Raw genomic sequence first — 18,354 nt, 5'->3', positions numbered from 1 at the left:
ATAGAGATGCAGTGTTGCATTTAACCATTCTACTTATTATCATTATTCTAATTATAATTCTGGTGAAAATTAATACATATCTTATTCTTTTTATGTATATGGACAAACGAAAATTTGGAAAATAGTTATTCAAAAGAATTCAAATAACAAACCGAAATACTAAAAAAATGGATTTTCTATAATTCACAGTTCGTAATCGTATACTGTTTATTCAGTCTTGAATAGCCAATTGAACATCTCGTCATCATGGATAAACAAAAAATATATCAAAATTTACACGATTTTTTGCAGACGTAGGATTATATGTTCAATTCCTTTACCCTGAATTATTCCTCTGAACAATTACATTTATCTATTGTTATTTATTCTCAATCAGGATGCACAGATGTTTTTTTCATTTTTATTTATTTTATATTAACGACAAATTGTACGTAAAAAATTCATAATACTTTCTTGGATTATTCAAATGTTAATTATTGAAAATTTCAAATAAAAATAATGTTCCTTTGGACAGCTGATCATAGTTTTTCAATTTATTTCAACTACACAGCCGTTTAAGTTCGAAATAAAACTTTTGTGGATGAATACCCCTCTAAACATTTTTGTGCACAATGGGTAGGCAATTCGAGTTCAGTGACATGTCTGGATCCAAACAGCTGCATTCTCCATGGGGGTCCACTTTCATCAACACGAATACCACAACCATTCAAGCATACAATATGATTTGTTTGAAGTAATTGGGTATGTATTTCTTCAAGCATGCCATGCAATGAAATAAAATAAAATTATAAAAAAGCGTAAAATCGATATTTTCATAGTGATATATTATTGAATTATTGAAAATAGTTTCCAGGATCTTCCAATCATATCATTATATCATTAAAATGCTCATAAACAAGACTACCTGTTCCAAATTACCCTTGTTGAGTCAACTAAGTGGCATTTTAGGGTTATAATTACGTCCTTGCTACGACTTTGATTATAGGATAAGCATGTTAATGTTTTTGTTTACTTGTCCTCCCATCAGTATAATTGGTGTAGATATGCAGCCATTCACAAGCGAAACAATCCAAATAATGACATAAACACACTGCAAAACCGATAAAAACACAATTCACCAACCTTATTAGGGGTACATAAGACTCCAGATCACACCAAACATAAATTCCAAATGGGCCTTCACTTCATGAATATAGAACAACCAATTTTTAGGTTATAACTCGGAGCTCAGTCTATCCACTGCACATCCAACGCGAAGGACCATAAAACTTCAAAGGGTAATTTCGAATCGCGCCTCCGATGGAAATACGTTTCGGTCTGAACTTATCCGAATTTGCTTTTATTTATTTTTGGTTGGAAATTACCAAACAATATCGATAACGTAAAACGCGCTTGCTCGACACAATCAAGTAACACGGAACTCACTGTGCGGCAGCTCACCATTCGTATTGCCTGAGGAACGAATGTGCCCAAATGGCCTAAAACGTTGCCTGTGGCTCCATCTCTGATAACGAGGATCAGTAAATGGGTTTGCCGCATGGGTCGATAAAGTATTCGATCAGTTGAGTCAGTCCTTTGAAATTCTGCGGATATTGTTGGGGAAGATGAGAATAGATGGAGCTGCTTAACCGACTTATATTTTAATTATGATGAAACAAAATTTCAAGATTTGATTGATGTTGTTTCAAGAAAATTCAAATTAACTGTGAGTTTCATAAAAAAAAATATCTAATGATAATCAAGATGACCTCATATTCGGGTGTATGTCATAGAATTATTCGAATTTAACACAGAAGTTATTTGAACATTAGAAAAATTAAATTTCTGCGAAATTCAACAGAAATCATTTCCATGTATAATTCATACATGACTGTTTCATTTTGTTCAGTATTTTATATGTGGTTACTTTAGGGACCGAGAAAATTGTTCTTCCCGCACAGCAAATCAGCAGTCCTCTAATATAATAATTAATTGTGAAGTCTTCGATTTCGTATTATAATTGATTGTTTAGTGATGCATTTTCTTTTCTTGTTGTTGTATTTGTGTAAGTTCATAATATAAGGGCATGATCATGAAGACTCATGCAAAGTTCTGTGAGAATCGTGACTTTGAAATTCATAATTGAAATCAGATATCGAATTACATAGATATTAGACAAAATAATTTTTGTTAGATATGTGGCATCCAACAAAAATAAATTGAAAAACATTATTGAAATAAAAGGTAAATAATTTTTTGAATCATTATAATTCGAAAGAATATTATATTCCTCAATTTATTAGAAAATATTCAAATATTAATTAATTCAGGTTAATGCAGGTTAAACTTTCGAAAAAAAATATTTATTGATTATTAGAAAAGAATCTTGTTATGGTAACAATATATTCCGGGCCTAACCTAACTTAAAATTTCATAGTCACTTTTAAGAGTGATACATTTATTTCAATTCACTCACATTTCAATACATTTTCTGTAGACAGATTACCAAGAAACCCCAGTACTAAGCTTTAAAAAAATCAGAAATTTCGAATTGAAATTTTGAAGGTCAAGAGATGCTACATTTATTGTTGTTTGACAAAAATGTTGAAAACGAGATTCGTACATTTGTTACACATTCTCTCTATGGTAAAAAAATTCTGTGTAGCAAAGCAATGGCTAAGCAATGGTTGAGTGTTATTCTGATTCTGCTCCATCGACATGAACCGGTAAGAAGTTGAAGATGGAATATACCAAATAGTTTGAAGCAATCGTAAATTAAGGCTACGTCCGATAACGGTGGAGTTTGATATCAAAAAGAAGTGTGTTAACTATTTTTGTGCCTATTGGTCCTTGAGAACTGCTGATCAAAAGCAACGAGCAAAAGCCAACTCTCATCGTCGATTTCATACGCTGTTTGGAGCTATTTAAGCGAAACAATCATGTTTTTTGCCTCGATATGTGACAGTGGATGTAAATTACGTCATAAAGAGACGAACGAAAGTCAAAGACGTCATCGTCAGGATTACCAGACTGGAGTGAAGCTGGACAGGGCATGTAGACAGAGATCAAGAAAATAAGTGGACTGAATGTTGGAATGGAGACCAAGAGAACAATAACGGAATAGGTATATTATCCATTGACTATGTTGACGAAGGTAAACCGTCAACAGTAAATATAACATAGCGTTATTTAGTGAAGCAATTGAGGAAAATATTCTCAAATACAACAGAATAAAAAAATTCTTTCACCAAGATAATATATCTCGTCACAAATCGATTAAAACCATGGTCAAATCGAACGAATTGCGCTTCCAACTGCTTGATCAACTTGCTCATTCTCCAGATTACATTCACCAGTGATTACTAGCTTTTAGTCTCGCTTCTTTCAAGCCTCATAAGAACCCTCTCAGCCTCAGGAAAAAGTTTGGCTCTAATTCAGAAGTGATTGACTAGGTTGAAATTACGAATAGAGTCGTATTCTCAAGAAACAAATAGATTTTTTTTCTGTTCAGACGCAAACTTTACTGAGATAAGTGTTATTTTTGTCTGTAATAAAATCAACTGATAACGGTTTCATATAAGCTTTTAATACTAGAATAATACTAATATAATCAAAATCAGTTTGAAGTTTGACATTGAAGTGGTTTTATCCTCAACATATTGGCAAACACCTGACATGTGTTAATCTGCTGCTGGGAATATCTAATGCCTTGTTGTTTCGCCACTTTCTTCCTATGCATCCTTGCAGGATCTCCAGGTATCAACACAGGTTTCGCTTGATCAACCTGAAAAATTGACTCTAATATATATTCATCAAAGTGGGTTGTGAAATTAGACTCTTATACCGGTTCGCATTTTCTAAGGCTGAGGAGTAGGTCGTTCAGTCGGTCTCTGAAATATGGAGCAAAATTCTCAATGTTGATCGCCATGAAACAATGGCCAACGTCGGCAGTTTCCGTTCTGCGTTCGCTCCATACATCTAATTGTGCCCCGTATTTACTACCTTCAGAAAAGTTGAGTTAGCATAGCATACCTAAAGCTTCCATACACGAAATTGATTGCGACACAAAGGGACCAAACTAATATGTTGCCACGACACACAAAACATCAACTCAACACAATACTTCAATACTGGATTTCTTGATCTGCAAAGCTTGGCGTTGGAACTGTTATGGAGGTGTTTCTGTCCTGAGGCTGGATCTTTAATGGATTCGTTAATGTTTGATGACAACAAACCACAAGGTTAAAGCCAGCATTTCACCGAGGCTAGGGATTCCAGGCTTGGCTTGATTTCAAGTCAAGCACAGGTCAAGTAGTAGTTTTTCAATCTCAAGCCAAGTCAAGTATTCATTTATCAAGTACTTGAATCATATCAAGCTACTTGCTTTTTAGCAGTTTTATTGTGTATAGTGTCACATCAATAAAAAAATGTTGAAATGGGAAGGAACCTTGCAAAAAACACTTTTATTTATTAAACTCATTGTATAAAAGAAGAGAAAATATCAACTTTTTCGAAATAGAAAGATGAATTGAATCACTATAAATCATAACAAAATAAAATTTAATAAAGAAATGAAGTTTCTTAATATTGAGAAACCTACAGACCTTGCTTGATTTCATAATTCTCCATTCTGGATCTAAGACACATAGGGCGCCAAACCTATCGCGGGTTTTTGCCACTGTAAGAGCAGCTCTGGAAAATTGTCTTTCAACAGAAGCTGAATATGCTGGCGTTGATAGAAAATCCTTGGCCATATTGGCCAAGTTTGAAAAGATATTTCTGGAACTACTAAAATCTACCAATAGATTTCAGAGAGAAAACCACTAATAAAGTAACATTGGCGAAGGCTTCAGTCTCTCGACTCAGTCTAAGCGCTCACGAGATTGCAGAAATATATTCCGTGCGACGCGTGTATCAAGCTCATGCAATAAATATATAAAATCAAGTCAAGTCAAGCTCAAGTATGTGATTTTTCACTAGCTTGATTTTCAAGTGAAGTAGTTGGTTAAAATTTCAAGCTACTTGGCTTGATGGATCCCTAGATCCAGACCTGCTGGTGCCGCCTGGCAGGACAAAATGCATTATTAACAGGGTACAAGCTTCTCAACCAGCTTGGTGTGTGCATATTACCTACTTCAAAACAATGCATTTTATATCCGGCTTGTCCAGCAGGGCAGCACTAGTCGGGCTGGACCAGCCTCAGTGAATATACAGGCTTAAGATGAAGCCTATATTCGTCTACTTCAGATCACTCCCAATATCTGAAGTTAGAAGTCAACCACGAGATCGACAAAACAAGTTATCACACTAAAGGAAAACGATACCGAATTAGGCATTCCAGCCAATTCTCAGTGGATAAATTTAAGGGAAAACGGATCATACTGTAGATCCATTTCATATTTTTCCAATAGGTTAACTTAACATGTTCTACTGGAGAATTGAACACTTCACAATTCATCGCACCACCAATTGTATCCTTCATTTAATGTGATGAACGGTTTTTCAATAAGAGGTTTCATTCTGAATAGAGCGCTATTTGGCGCTATTTTCGCAAATTACTTTTGGAAAACCACTTACAAAAGTTTGCAAATATACACGTTTCAATGCATAAGAAAGCAATCATTGGTGAAATATGTTTTTCAAACTGAATGAAATCGACCTTCAGTTGCTCACTCAATGTTTTCCTCTCACTAAATTTGTAGAGTATGTTTAAGTTTAGTTTCTGTAATTGATTTTTGATTGGGAATAACAATTTCTTGTCAATACCTGAAAGAATTCCGCAGAAAATTTCAACCATACAGGATAGACCATAGCCTTTGTAACCGGCAGTATTTTCTAGTCCTCCCAAAGGTACCAACAACATTTTCTTAACCGCTATCTCCGAATCAGTCTCAAGTATGCCTTGTTCGTTGAAAGCCCAACCTTTGACCAGCGGCTCACGTTTTCTCCTACATATCTCAATCTTCACAAGATTTCAAGCACTAAGTTGTCAATGTCATTCATCAGCACAAAAAGGAAAAGTTCATTCTAACACTCAGATAACTATGTTTATAGCTTGTGCAAGTAAGGATTAGTTACAGTATTTTATGTAAGCTTTGATAATGTATCCTCAGAAATAGAATTTACTTAATTTTTGTCTTGATATTGATGATGGACTATATGTTAGATAGTTATTCGGGCTGTTTCCACCATTCGAGGGAAGAGAACTAGACCAATATGTATTGAAGTTATGGCGAAGATACGTGGATGACACATCCGTGATATGGCCTCATGCAAAAGAAACCAGCACTGGATTCCTAGAACACCTCAATAACATAGAGGAATCCATAAAATTCACGATGGAAATTGAGGAAAATAACCAACTCCCATTCCTGGATGTGCAAGTAGACAAACAGGAAGGATTTCCTTGAACCACGATTTACAGGAAGCCAACAAACATAGGTCAGTATCTTCACTTCGAGTCTAACCATTACCTCAACACCAAATTGGGGGTACCCAGATGCCTCTATGACAGAGCAACTCAGGTATGCTCTAGTCTGAACGATAAGAAAGAGGAATTCGACAAGAATCAACAGAAACGAAAACCACGGTCATCCCATATGTGAAAGGGTTATCAGAAAAACTGAGAAGTATTGGTAACAGGTACGGTGTGAGAACAGCATTCCAAACGAAAAACACTGTCAGAGCTAACCTAACTAAGGTGAAACCTGACAACGTAAATCAAACAACGAAAAATTGCGTATATGAAATACCATGCGAGTGTGGTCGAACTTACATTGGAGAGACCAAACGCCCCTTGAACACAAGAGTCAAAGAGCACCAAAAAGTAAAAACTAGCTCGACTGGGAGAAACAGATAAATCCAGGCTAGTCCAACATGCTTGGGATGATGAACATAGGAACAAATTGGATGAAGCTTCCATAATATCAAAGGAAGAAAGATAAAAACGGAGGAATCTCAAAGAAGCAACCTTCATGGCTATCATTCCGAATCCCATAAGCATCTCGTCTATAGAGATTAAGGAAGTGTGGGCACCAATCATAAGATCTAATCCGAGGAAGTTCAACCATGTTCAGGTCGGAAGCATCTCGACACCACCAAATTAGAAAGGAGTCGGAATTCGGACGGATAACTGCGCAACCCGAAAATTCGACTAGTGCGCATCCCAACTCCGTGTACCAGAAGTGAGGAGTAACTTATATTCAAATTAATGCGTATAGATTACTACGTGCTGATGTAGACTAGTGGTGAAAGTACCGATATACGAACTCGAAAAAAGTATGGTGCATATACAAGTTCAGGCAGACCGAGTTTGGCAAACGGTTCTTCTCAAAAATAAAAAAATGGGTCCTTCTTAGGACCACCACCCTGAAGACGGCAGGCGAACGCTTGCCGAAACGTCGGAAACAACCAACCGCGCAGACGATGGAAACAGCCCAAATTCACCAAATTAATGCATTCAACCTGAGATCTTCTGATGATTGTGTCGATGTTAACTTAACGAGAAACTATGATGTTAAGCATACCTTTCCTCCAGATACTGTCGATGTTGCCATATCAAGGGAGAAACTGTCGTTGCCATGAGAAGGAGCTGCAAAAGCAATGGGATTAGGTCCAACAGCACCCTACAAAAAAATTAAAATGATATATGTGAAGTCAATAAAATATGAGAATTGCCGAGTTAACACGCACTTCTTTGGCTCGTGTAGGAACCATCATAGCTGCAGCGTTGGTGAAGGCTAAACCTATGCACTCATGCTTCAAGGCATATTCACTCCAATAGCCCATTATGCTAGGATTACTAGAACCTGGAAGATGTCATCTTTGGTTAGTTGATAAAACACAGAAAAAAACTACTTACATTTGGCAGATACTACTCCGAAGCCTACTTCTTTAGCTTTCTTTATAGCTAGTGACATACAAAAATCTGCAACAACAGGACCTAAACCGTTTTTCCCATCTACCCAAGCCGTTGACGGTGATTGCAATAAAATTTCTGGTTGAGCTCTGGGATCTATGAGGCTGTGCATCATGTCAATTAGAATTTTATCTGTTGGAGTTATATAATATCAATTCGATTTAATTTATTCTATCTATAAGTTAATATATACAGGGTGGCCATTTGAAAACGAAACAGACGAGATTACAGACGAAATAAAGTTTTTCGATAGAAATGCTCGGACAGGTCGATTTCTGTTTCGAGGGGGACAACTTAAGATGTAGGTTACGGACGCATAGCGCTTCAACCCTTGCTGCTACAACCCCCACCCCCAATTTTTGAATAGGGAAGATAGGGTGAGTGATACCTCAATTTGAAGGTATTTTTATACTGATTTCAGCACAGTAATTGTTTTTTCATTTTATGCATTAGTTCTCGAAATATTCATGCGTTAGTTAGTTAGGAAGGAAGGCACAGTCATGGTTGTTTTGAAGCTCAAAATGTCGATTTTTCACAAAACACTACAAGTGCCATGAAAACACTACTTCATTTTCAAATACTTAGTTAAGAATATTTCGAGAACTAATGCATAAAATGAAAAAACAATTACTGTGCTGAAATCAGTATAAAAATACCTTTCAAATGAGGTATCACTCACCCCATCTTCCCTATTCAAAATTTGTGGGTGAGGGTTGTAGTAGCAAGGGTTGAAGCGCTATGCGTCCGTAACCTTCATCTTAAGTTGTCCCCCTCGAAACAGAAATCGACCTGTCCGAGCATTTCTATCGAAAAACTTTATTTCGTCTGTAATCTCGTCTGTTTCGTTTTCAAATGGCCACCCTGTATAATTAGTTTATAGGTTATAAGGTTTTTGGCCTAGAACAAAGAGAAGTGGTAATATGCTACCATATAGAATTTTCCTAAAACCATTGCTCAAGCAATCATTTATGCATACCGTTCAAAAGCTAACTCAACATTAAACAAGTGTCCATAACAGCATCTTATCTTTCTTCAGATATCTAGTACATCTAATACCAATATCGTGAGTCATTGCTGAAGACGATATGATGCTTCTGCCTCACTCAATGTTGACAACACTATTCCGAAGTGAATGAAGCTATGATTTAAAATAAACGTAGATGGAACGTGCAATGCAGGGCATTGACTCCTACATTGAAAAGCTTAATGAAACATGAACATGAAGGAGAGAATAAAGTTGTTTGAATTTCCACCAATGATAGATAGTATCAATAGGTTCACTTTTTTTGGTACGTGCTATGTATATGTTTTCACAGCACTGGAATGTAGGAATCATGGAAATAATGTAAAGGCTCTTTTTCCTTCTCCAAACTCTTGGTAAACAAAACTGAGATCAAGAGCTGGTGTCTGAAGAGCAAGAGGTACCAAATGGACTTGTTGGTTAAACACGAACTAGTAAGATTTCAAAAGCTCTGTTGTGAAGTATTTCAAGCCTAGTTTGAAAGTATTATTCATATTTTATTCACGACTTTAAGAAAACGAAAAGACCCAATGCCGAAATCAGATCTTTTTCGACATTAATTCTCCAAGTTGGATGAACCCATCCAGTTTGAGGGGTAAAGATTAAAAGCACTGAATCTGAATCTACAGCATCTAGATATTGTAACCACATCTAAAGATTGTGTAAAATTTCTTGGAATTTCTCTGGATGAAGCTTTAAGATGGTTCAGTCACATTGGTTTGGTCTGCGGTAAATTGAAAACTTCATTTTTCGCTATAAGTAGAGTAAGCCATTCAACTTACAAAATCCTACTTTGGGGAAATTCTTCAGAGGTTAGTAGGGTCTTTATTATTCAAAAGCGGATTTTGGGCATGATATATGATATAACACCAAGCACGTCTTTAAACCTGTTTTTTCACGAAATGGTATTCTCACGCTGTCTTGTATTTTTATTCTTAAAACCTTATTATATATTAAGGAAAAAGAGAATAGCATCACAAAATTATCTAGCTTTCATAATTACCATACAAGAAGTGGGGGAGTGCTGTTTATACCAAAACACAGAACAACAAAATTTGAAATGTCGCCCACATAACAGGGCATAAAATTGTTCAATCGTTTACCTTCCCATATAACGTCTCTGAATCTTAGAGAATTCAAGGCCAGTGTGAAAGCTCTATTGTTAAGAAATTGTTATTATACTGTTGGTGACTTTTTAAACGATACATTTGATAATTATTTGTGTTAACTTTTTTCTTTTTTTGTGACTTATCTCACATATAATTTTATGTCTTATGAGATCAAGAAACGATTATTATTATTATTATTATTCTTACGCAGTATATTCATCCCATGGCTGAAGTGTCCTCTTCTATCCGCTTCAATCAAAACCTCCGCGCATAAGGTTGCAGCCTCATCCGAAGTTCCTAGAGCTTTGAGAGAATCGAAAACGAAGAGTTTGGCATTTTCAACCGTTATAGCTGGAAATTAGAAAACCTCCATAAAGACTGTAACCTCTGAAATAATCTAATATTCTGATTTTTCAATGCTTTGGTTTCAATTTTCTTGATTTTTTCATTTGTATTCTTCATAATTAATTCAATTATTGGATTCTTTCCTCAAAGATCAACCATAATTTTATTCATTGTATTTATTCCATATATGAATAATGTCATGAATGATAGGTATGACTTATCCTATACATTTATTTGTCTCAGAGGATTAATAAATTATTATTATTATTATTATTATTATCTAATATCATCAAATTCAATCACTGAAGTAATTTCAGTTGTGTCTTAACAAGTTGCTAATGTGTTAGCAGAGATTTCGAGTGCTGAATACCTCCTTACTTGTAGAATTTGCAAATGACAAAAGAAATAAGATTTTGAATTTGAAATAATTTATACGTTCATTTAAAATTTGGGTGTATAGAATATCCAGAGTCACTTGAAGGAAGCAGAATATTCCAATTATACAAGGGTTGTCCAGGTTTCCAGAAATTCCTTTGGGGCCAGCGAATTCATTGCCTAACAATACTTTCAAATAAACCCTGGTATTTAGCGGAACGCGGTATCCACTTCAAAGATACATCTATGGCCAAGCGTTTTTATGGACTAGTTCAAGTGACTTTGGATATACTATACCTGGTCTAAGAATTAGAAGTTTAATGTTTTTATTTCGACTCTTCTTGGCCTCTTTGAAATTTCGCACAAGGTCAATGCATATACGAGTGAAATAATCAAATGGTAGGTAAGGTTAGATTATATTCAACTCACTTGTTACTCCCTTTTCTCGTTCTCCCATTGCAATAGACTATTTTCGAATTATCTAAAATGAATTTATTCTTTTAACATTACATGAGACAACACTGACCTATTCTCCCGTCACTAAAAATTGTTGACTTTCATAAAACGCCAAGTCATATTTGAAAGGTTAAAAATGTCAACGTCATGTCCAAAGTACTAAATTTTCAGTTCTAAACAACATAATCAAGCCTATTCTCTACTTTAAAATGGAATTATACTCAAGAAGTTGTATAGTTTTCGAAGAAATCACAAGAATTCTATAGAAAACTAGAATGTGCGCCTTATGTTGTGGAAATGAGGAGGGTTATTACCACAATTTCATTGGTAATGTGGAGTTCCACATGGACGATCCGTGGTACAACGTGAGAGACTTGCTAAGGATTTTGAAGCGAATGAAAAGACTGGACCTGGCCCATCCAGAGAACAGATACAAATCATTATGTTGGTTGAACGGTATGGACTGTCTTGTCCCTTACGGGCCAACATGCAGATTTCCATGCAAGGATTTCTATGTGACAGAAGCTCGTGGATGCTGGGGTCAGGCCTTGAGCCAGCTAAAGAAAAATTTGGCGGATAATTGCATGATCAAGTTTGAGATGGGGAGAGCTTCACCACCACGTTGTGGAAAGAAATACAGGAAATCGTGTACAAATGATGGATTTGATTGCGGTGGCAACGTCAAGTAAGTAATATGACTAATACTACTAACAGGTTTACAGCAACCTTGTGCTCATGCGCACGGGACTCCAGAGTGTTGATAATCCATGCAAACAGTACCGCGTGGTGTAGGAAACTTGCCTCAAGTAGTGCAAACCGTGTGGACGGAGACTGGTTCACTTTCAGTTTAATTATTATGCTCGTCGTCGATTCATTTTTGAAAGGTGGTGTTTTTCTTTGCAATTTTCGGTCATACCAAATTCAGAATAGTCTCAAGATCTGATGGGGTCTACTGCCAAATGTCTTGCAATAGTAATAGTAATAGTAATAGTAATTTATTTCAAACAGCCACATTTACAACAACTGTACAGTGGGTTGAATAACGTCATAAAAAACTTAACTAAAAAAGCACCTAAAAATTAACAATTGGAGTTTAAATATTCCTCTAAATTATAGGGTTCAATACCAACAAGAAAATTAAATATCTGTCTCTTAAAAACTTTTAAACAATCCATAATTCTCATTTGCACAGGCAGCTTATTGAAAAATTTCAAACTCGCATAATATGGCCCTTTTTCATATCTACTTAACCTATGTATAGGCAGTGAATACAAATTGACATTACGGGTACTGTACGAATGACTTGATGCAGATCTTGAAAATTTTTGTTTATACTTAAACATAAAAACTAGACACTCATATATATAAATAGCATATACTGTTAATAAACAATTACTTCTAAAAATTCCTCTACATGATTCCCTTGAATTTATATTGTAAATTATACGCAAAACCTGCTTCTGAACAACAAATATCTTATCTACATCATGATTTCTTCCACCACCCCAAAACAATATACCGAATCTAAGTTTTCCTACAAAACAAGAAAAATATACAGCTTTCAACGACTTCAAGGACAAATATTTTTTTGATGTTCTTATGCTATAATTCACGCTATTTAGTTTTTTCCTGAGTTCATCAATATGTGATTCCCAATTCAAATGTCTATCAACTATCACACCCAAAAATTTGGTGTTATTTTGAATATCTTCTTCCTGATCATTGATACTGATTTTCCTTTGGTCCATATTCTTGTTGATACTGAATAATATGTATTTTGTTTTATTCGTGTTGATTACAAGTTGATTCTGATGCATCCAGGTAAGTACTTTATTCAGAGCATCTGTTGCATTTATTTTTAACTCATTGAAATTGTTTGCAGTTATCAATATATTAGTGTCATCAGCATAATTCACTATTCTTTGTCCACTACCATCCAGTACATTGCAAAGGTCGTTGATGAAAATGCAAAACAGCAGAGGACCCAATATACTGCCCTGAGGAATTCCTAGTAAAACCTGGCCCACTTTCGACCTCACAATAGAGCCATCATTCCTGATAATAACTTGTTGCGACCGATTATCAAGATAAGAAGCTATCCACCTATTTTCCATTCCTTTAATTCCGTAACGGTCTAATTTCTTCAGTAAAAATTCATGATTGATACAATCATAGGCTTTTGAAAGGTCCAAAAACATTCCAAGAGCCATTTCATGATTTTCATGTGCATTCAATACATTATTTACATATTCAAATGTAGCAGTTTCTATATTCCGTCCTTTTATAAAACCATGTTGATTTTCACTGAACATATTGTTTTCCACAAAAAAATCCATAAGCCTATTATAAACTATCTTTCCGAAGATTTTTGAGAATGTTGTCAACATACTAATAGGTCTGAAACTTTCATTTGACTTTGTATCCCCTTGTTTATGCAAAGGTGTTACCACTGATAACTTCAAAAGGTCAGGGAAAATTCCGTGCTGAAGGGAACTATTAATTATCAACATTAATGGTTTAGTGATTGGTTTGATGACCTGCTTCATAAGAAATGGTGACATCTCATCATATCCTGAACTCTTCTTATTTTTGAAAGATTTCACAATTTCTTCGATTTCCTGTTCAGTTGTCATTTTAAAATTTAAATTAACCTCATGATTTGGTATTTTTAGGAAAGATATTGGAATTTTCACTTGCTTTCCAATTAAATTCGTAGCTGAATTAATGAAATATTCATTCAAACTATCAGCTTTTTCCATTAAATTATCACTTAAAGGGATCACATCTCTTTTTGACTTTCCCAAGCGGTTAGTCACTTCCCCAACAATCTTCCAAGTGATTTTTGAGATATTGTCCGATTCCATTATATCTTGTTCGTATTTTTTTTTCTTTCATGAATGAGCAGTTTTTCTAAATTTATTTTTTCCCTATTATATTCTTCTCGATATTTCTTATCGTAGTGTGTTAATATTGAAAGTGAACTTAATTTTTTTTTACTCTTTTCTATTTCGTGAGATGTTATTTTTTTATTTTTGTTAACATTCCGTTTGACCTTTGTGACTGGAAATGCTTGATCAAACAAGGCATAAACGGTACTTGAGAAAAAACTCCAACATTCATTAACCTGGCCTTCTGAAAATTGGGATAATTTTTGCCAGTTTTCAACACTAAGGAAATTCTCGAATTGTCGAACTCTCTCATCATTAAAACATCGAACATACTTCCAAGCATTCATTTCATCAGGTTTCATAAAATGTATTACTAACTCCGTGGTTCTGTGATCAGAAATGTTAGAATCAATAGTTTTTGAAGAATATTCCTTGAAAGATGTGAAGAAGTTATCCAAACATGACTTTTTTCTATTGTAATGAGTTCTAGTATATTCCCTGATTGCCAGTTCAGTATCGAACGATTCCAGTAAAGATTCAAAAGATTTTACTCCCACATCATTTTTATTGAGACTATCAATATTGAAATCACCCCCGACAATGAAGTGAATTTCATTTCCACTCAGAATTTCTAACAATTCATGAATTTTCGCCAAAAAAATATCTAATTTAGCCTCTGGTTTTCTGTACACAGCCACAATCACCAACTTATTACTTCCCAACTTGAATTCTGCTGCAGCGCACTCAAAAATTTTATATGCACTAATTTTATTTATGTCAGTTCTGATTTACACAATTAGATTTTTATCACAGTATAAGGCAACCCCTCCGTGTTCATTCTCTTTTCTGCAATAACTCGTGATGAGTTTATAATTTTGAAATTTGTGATTTTCTAATTGTTCCTTACTTTTCCAGTGTTCTGTTAGAATCAAAACATGACCGCATTCTTGCATTAACAAATCTTCTATTCTTTCTTGGGCATTTCCAATTGACTGAGCATTCTGGTTTATAATAATGAAGTCTTCTTTGTTTTTCTTTACTCGGTCCGCTTTATTTGACCGACTTTTTTTAAAAAAGGATTTATTACGACATACTCAGGCCAAATATTGGGATTTCTAAACTCTTTATCATATTTCAGTGCAACGGAAACCTTAAATGAAGAGTACTCATCCGGATACCGCGAATTCATTCTCTCACATTTCACATCCTGTATATCTTTGGACTTCAGATGGTTAATCAAATCGGTATCTTCGAACTTTGGTGGGAGCCGATATACATGATAATCTTTGTATTTTACCACCCCTTTGAATTCGAATTCTGTCGCCTTACCATAAACTCGATTTCCTCTTCTGTTTATATTTATTCGTCTCCTGTACTCATATCGTGGAATTTCCCATATGCCATCATCTAATCTGTTGACACTTTTTTCTGATCTCACAGATGTCTGCCTATCGAATGTTGTATTCGGTTGCGTTTTTTGTGGAACCGATAATTTCTTCGCATCTTGATTTGTTTTGAATGAGTCATTTTCTATACCTGCATGCATTTTAGTTTTATTAGGATGTTTATCGTTGGGTGATTCTTTCTTCAACAGGGATATAATCAATTTTTGATCATTAACCCTCTCCTCCAGTTGTTGAATGAGTTTTCCACTTACATTCAGTTCTCTCTGAAGTGAATTCGAAATGTCCTTGTAACTGGGTTCTTGCACTACATCAACTTCACTCATTTTCTTCCCAAAATTATCTGGTGAGCTATGAATGCATTTATGCAATTCCTCACTAATTGATAAACCTTCTGGTACAGTTTTTTTAATTATTATTTCAATTAATTGTGATTTATTTAACTTATTCAACTCCGCTAACAACGAACGATACTGTGCACTTTCAGCCATCTTGGATATTTTATATATAAGTTATTAGGTCCTAAGCACCTCAAAAGGTTTTTTCCGCTGTACATTTCGATACTTTGGCAAATCGATGATATCCACCATCTACGTTTTCGAGAACTTCTCGTGGGCTTTCTTTTTGCCCATAATAAATGTAACAGTAGGTAGATGTAGATTTAAGAAGGGTTTCATTACACCAGGACTTATTCTTAGTCGTCGTAGTCTAGTTCTAGAAAACTCCAGACTCCAGAATAGGTTCAAGGAGCTCCTCCTTGACTTCTTGTTTCTTGTCCAAAGCATTTTTGCATTGGCTAACGATGGCGAGACATTCCGTTACTGGGTGATCCAGAGTTTCTTCCTCCTTCTCGCAGAATCTGCACTCGTCGTTTTCTACTAGACTCATACTCATGAGTTTGTTAGAGCAGTTTTGGAAATGCAATGTACATGGTGTTTTTTCAACCTACACAACTAATCCGAAGTTATCAACGTACAATATTTCGAATAGTTGGTGTGATTGAATGTAGTACTCATTCATATTTTACTATACACTGAAAATTTCGTCCAAATTGAATTAGTGAATGAGCCATACCAAGGTTATTAATTAAAGTAGAATCAGTGGAATTGGACAAATCACCCTGTCTCAATTGAGGCCCATTGTGAACCAAATATTGTTTCGAATATGTCTTCAAGTGTAAACTTCTCCTGGAATCTGACAGTTTCCTCCGGAATCACTCTGTATATGTAAACAACTAAATTGATCCACAGGGTGTTCTGAACTGAAGGTACGAACGAAAGAGACAGATTCCCCGGATCATTTCAAGAAAAAAAAGTCCTATAAACATGGGCAAACGATTTTTTTTCGAGATACTGGGTTTTACACTTTGATGTTTTTCATAGTTTTTCCTTATAGCACTTTCTCTTCCTAGATATTTAACTTAAATTTGGCATAGATATTCCAATTTAAAGTTTTCATTTTATGATATGTTAATTTTCAATTTTAGGGTGATATTTTTCTGAAGCAGTGCCCGCTTCTTTCTTCAGAACTATTTTTTGGTTCAGAAAAATGTAGTCGAGTTTGGAAGTCGAGAAAAAATTTCAAACAGTTCTCTAATAATCCTCAGGAAAATCCAAATTATTATGAAGATCTCGTTGATTAGCTGTGATGAATAAATTAATTTTATCACTTATTTACCCAATCTGTAGCTAAGTTCAATAAAGATTCAATTGACTGGTATAAACACCAAAAAAAGTTTGACTACTAGCATCATGTATTTCGAAAACAAAGTGTTGGCAGGCTCATGTTTTCAGAACTTTTTTCTCAATATTATACAAAAATCTCTCATTTTCTTTTGTACCTTCAATTCAAGAACATTTTTATTTAGTCTCAAAGCGTGCAATTGGCAGAATGAAGGAGCTCGCCATTAGGCACCTTGCACTTTCTCAAAAATACAATATGTGATTATAATTCAATCTTCTATTTTTCACAGATGCTGCTCAGGAATTGAAGATGTCTGCGGTCCAAAGATGGAAGAATGTTGCGATTCAGGAGAACCAGACTGTTGTGATGAACGGTGTGAAGCATTAGACCATTATTGTTCGGAAACTAGCGAGTTATGTGACAAATGCCTTGGTCCAGAACCACCATCATGTTGTCCAGACTGGTGCGGCTCATGTAAAGTAAAAAAAATTCCACCTGAGTCCTACAAATGCTATATTAAGAGTTTCCATGATCCCATTGAAAAAATGATAAGAAATATAGAAAAAAGGGACTGCGTGTTCACACGAAAATCCTTCGAAAATTACTACAAAGTTATCTGGACGAAGTGTAAGAAAAAATGTGATATTTTGGAAGAGCGTGACAGTGAGGACTTTATTTGTGACGAATGCTGTCGACAAGAACAGGAAGAATTGCAATATTGCTGCTATCCGGAAGAAGAAGAAGGAGAAGAGTGCAATTGATTCGATTATTGGAAACAGTATCGATAGAATATAATATGGAAACAGAAAATAGAAAAAGATTGAGAATGAAACAGTTCACAAGAAACAAACTACAATTTCTCGAGCAATCTTTGGGAGAATCTTTGAGAAGATTGATAATTATAATAAATGGCATTATATTGGCAATTTCACATTTCACACTTATTCTTATTATCCTTTCATTCATTTCAGAATCTGGCACTTCTCGTAAAATAATCATTTTTCAGGACAATCTGCAATAATGTACCTGGTATAATGAAAGTTTTTGCCACTTACAAATTTCATGTCATACCTAGGTCATAACAAATATTGATCTGATTTCTTAAGCGCATCTCCCACTGAATTAATTCCTATTTATTATATACTGGTCCGAAATTTGATCAAAAAGATGTTCAGAT

General features: G+C 35.0%; 3 protein-coding genes across 5 annotated transcripts in view; 1 reads left to right on the top strand and 2 right to left on the bottom strand.

The window, feature by feature from the left end:
• LOC123688802 (semaphorin-1A) overlaps positions 1-1,454 on the bottom strand; it is a 464,359-nt gene extending 462,905 nt beyond the window's left edge. For 2 of the 3 annotated variants that reach the window (XM_045627472.1, XM_045627471.1), the window contains exon 1: positions 1,123-1,453. The gene's annotated coding sequence lies outside the window, so the exon portion shown is untranslated. Of the gene's footprint in view, positions 1-1,122 lie in introns of all 3 variants that reach the window. The other variant, XM_045627467.1, reaches the window with a different exon arrangement.
• Positions 1,455-3,543: 2,089 nt separating this feature from the next.
• Positions 3,544-11,315, bottom strand: LOC123671693 (uncharacterized oxidoreductase YjmC-like). Its single transcript, XM_045605662.1, has 8 exons — positions 11,177-11,315; positions 10,235-10,378; positions 7,841-8,029; positions 7,672-7,787; positions 7,506-7,604; positions 5,746-5,941; positions 3,824-3,981; positions 3,544-3,763 (listed from the first exon to the last, which is right to left on the bottom strand). Exons 1-8 carry the CDS (start codon positions 11,202-11,204, stop codon positions 3,596-3,598), a joined length of 1,098 nt encoding a protein of 365 aa, XP_045461618.1. The 5' UTR covers positions 11,205-11,315; the 3' UTR covers positions 3,544-3,595.
• A 163-nt stretch (positions 11,316-11,478) lies between these two features.
• Positions 11,479-18,115, top strand: LOC123671694. The gene is made up of 2 exons (XM_045605663.1): positions 11,479-11,888; positions 17,467-18,115. Exons 1-2 carry the CDS (start codon positions 11,479-11,481, stop codon positions 17,936-17,938), a joined length of 882 nt encoding a protein of 293 aa, XP_045461619.1. The 3' UTR covers positions 17,939-18,115.
• The last annotated feature ends 239 nt before the right edge of the window (positions 18,116-18,354 follow it).

The sequence above is a fragment of the Harmonia axyridis genome, chromosome 1 (assembly GCF_914767665.1).
Source record: "Harmonia axyridis chromosome 1, icHarAxyr1.1, whole genome shotgun sequence".
NCBI classification, from domain to species: domain Eukaryota; kingdom Metazoa; phylum Arthropoda; class Insecta; order Coleoptera; family Coccinellidae; genus Harmonia; species Harmonia axyridis.
This window is presented reverse-complemented; position numbering and strand designations above follow the sequence as displayed.

Coding starts and splice junctions, on each gene's coding strand:
- LOC123671693 (XM_045605662.1), bottom strand. CDS start 11,204: ATGGGAGAACGAGAAAAGGGAGTAACAA. Junction 7,788..7,840: donor CGGAGTAGTATCTGCCAAAT/GTAAGTAGTTTT, acceptor GACATCTTCCAG/GTTCTAGTAATCCTAGCATA. Junction 5,942..7,505: donor CGACAGTATCTGGAGGAAAG/GTATGCTTAACA, acceptor AATCTTGTGAAG/ATTGAGATATGTAGGAGAAA.
- LOC123671694 (XM_045605663.1), top strand. CDS start 11,479: ATGTGCGCCTTATGTTGTGGAAATGAGGAGGGTTATTACCACAATTTC. Junction 11,889..17,466: donor GATTGCGGTGGCAACGTCAA/GTAAGTAATATG, acceptor TATTTTTCACAG/ATGCTGCTCAGGAATTGAAG.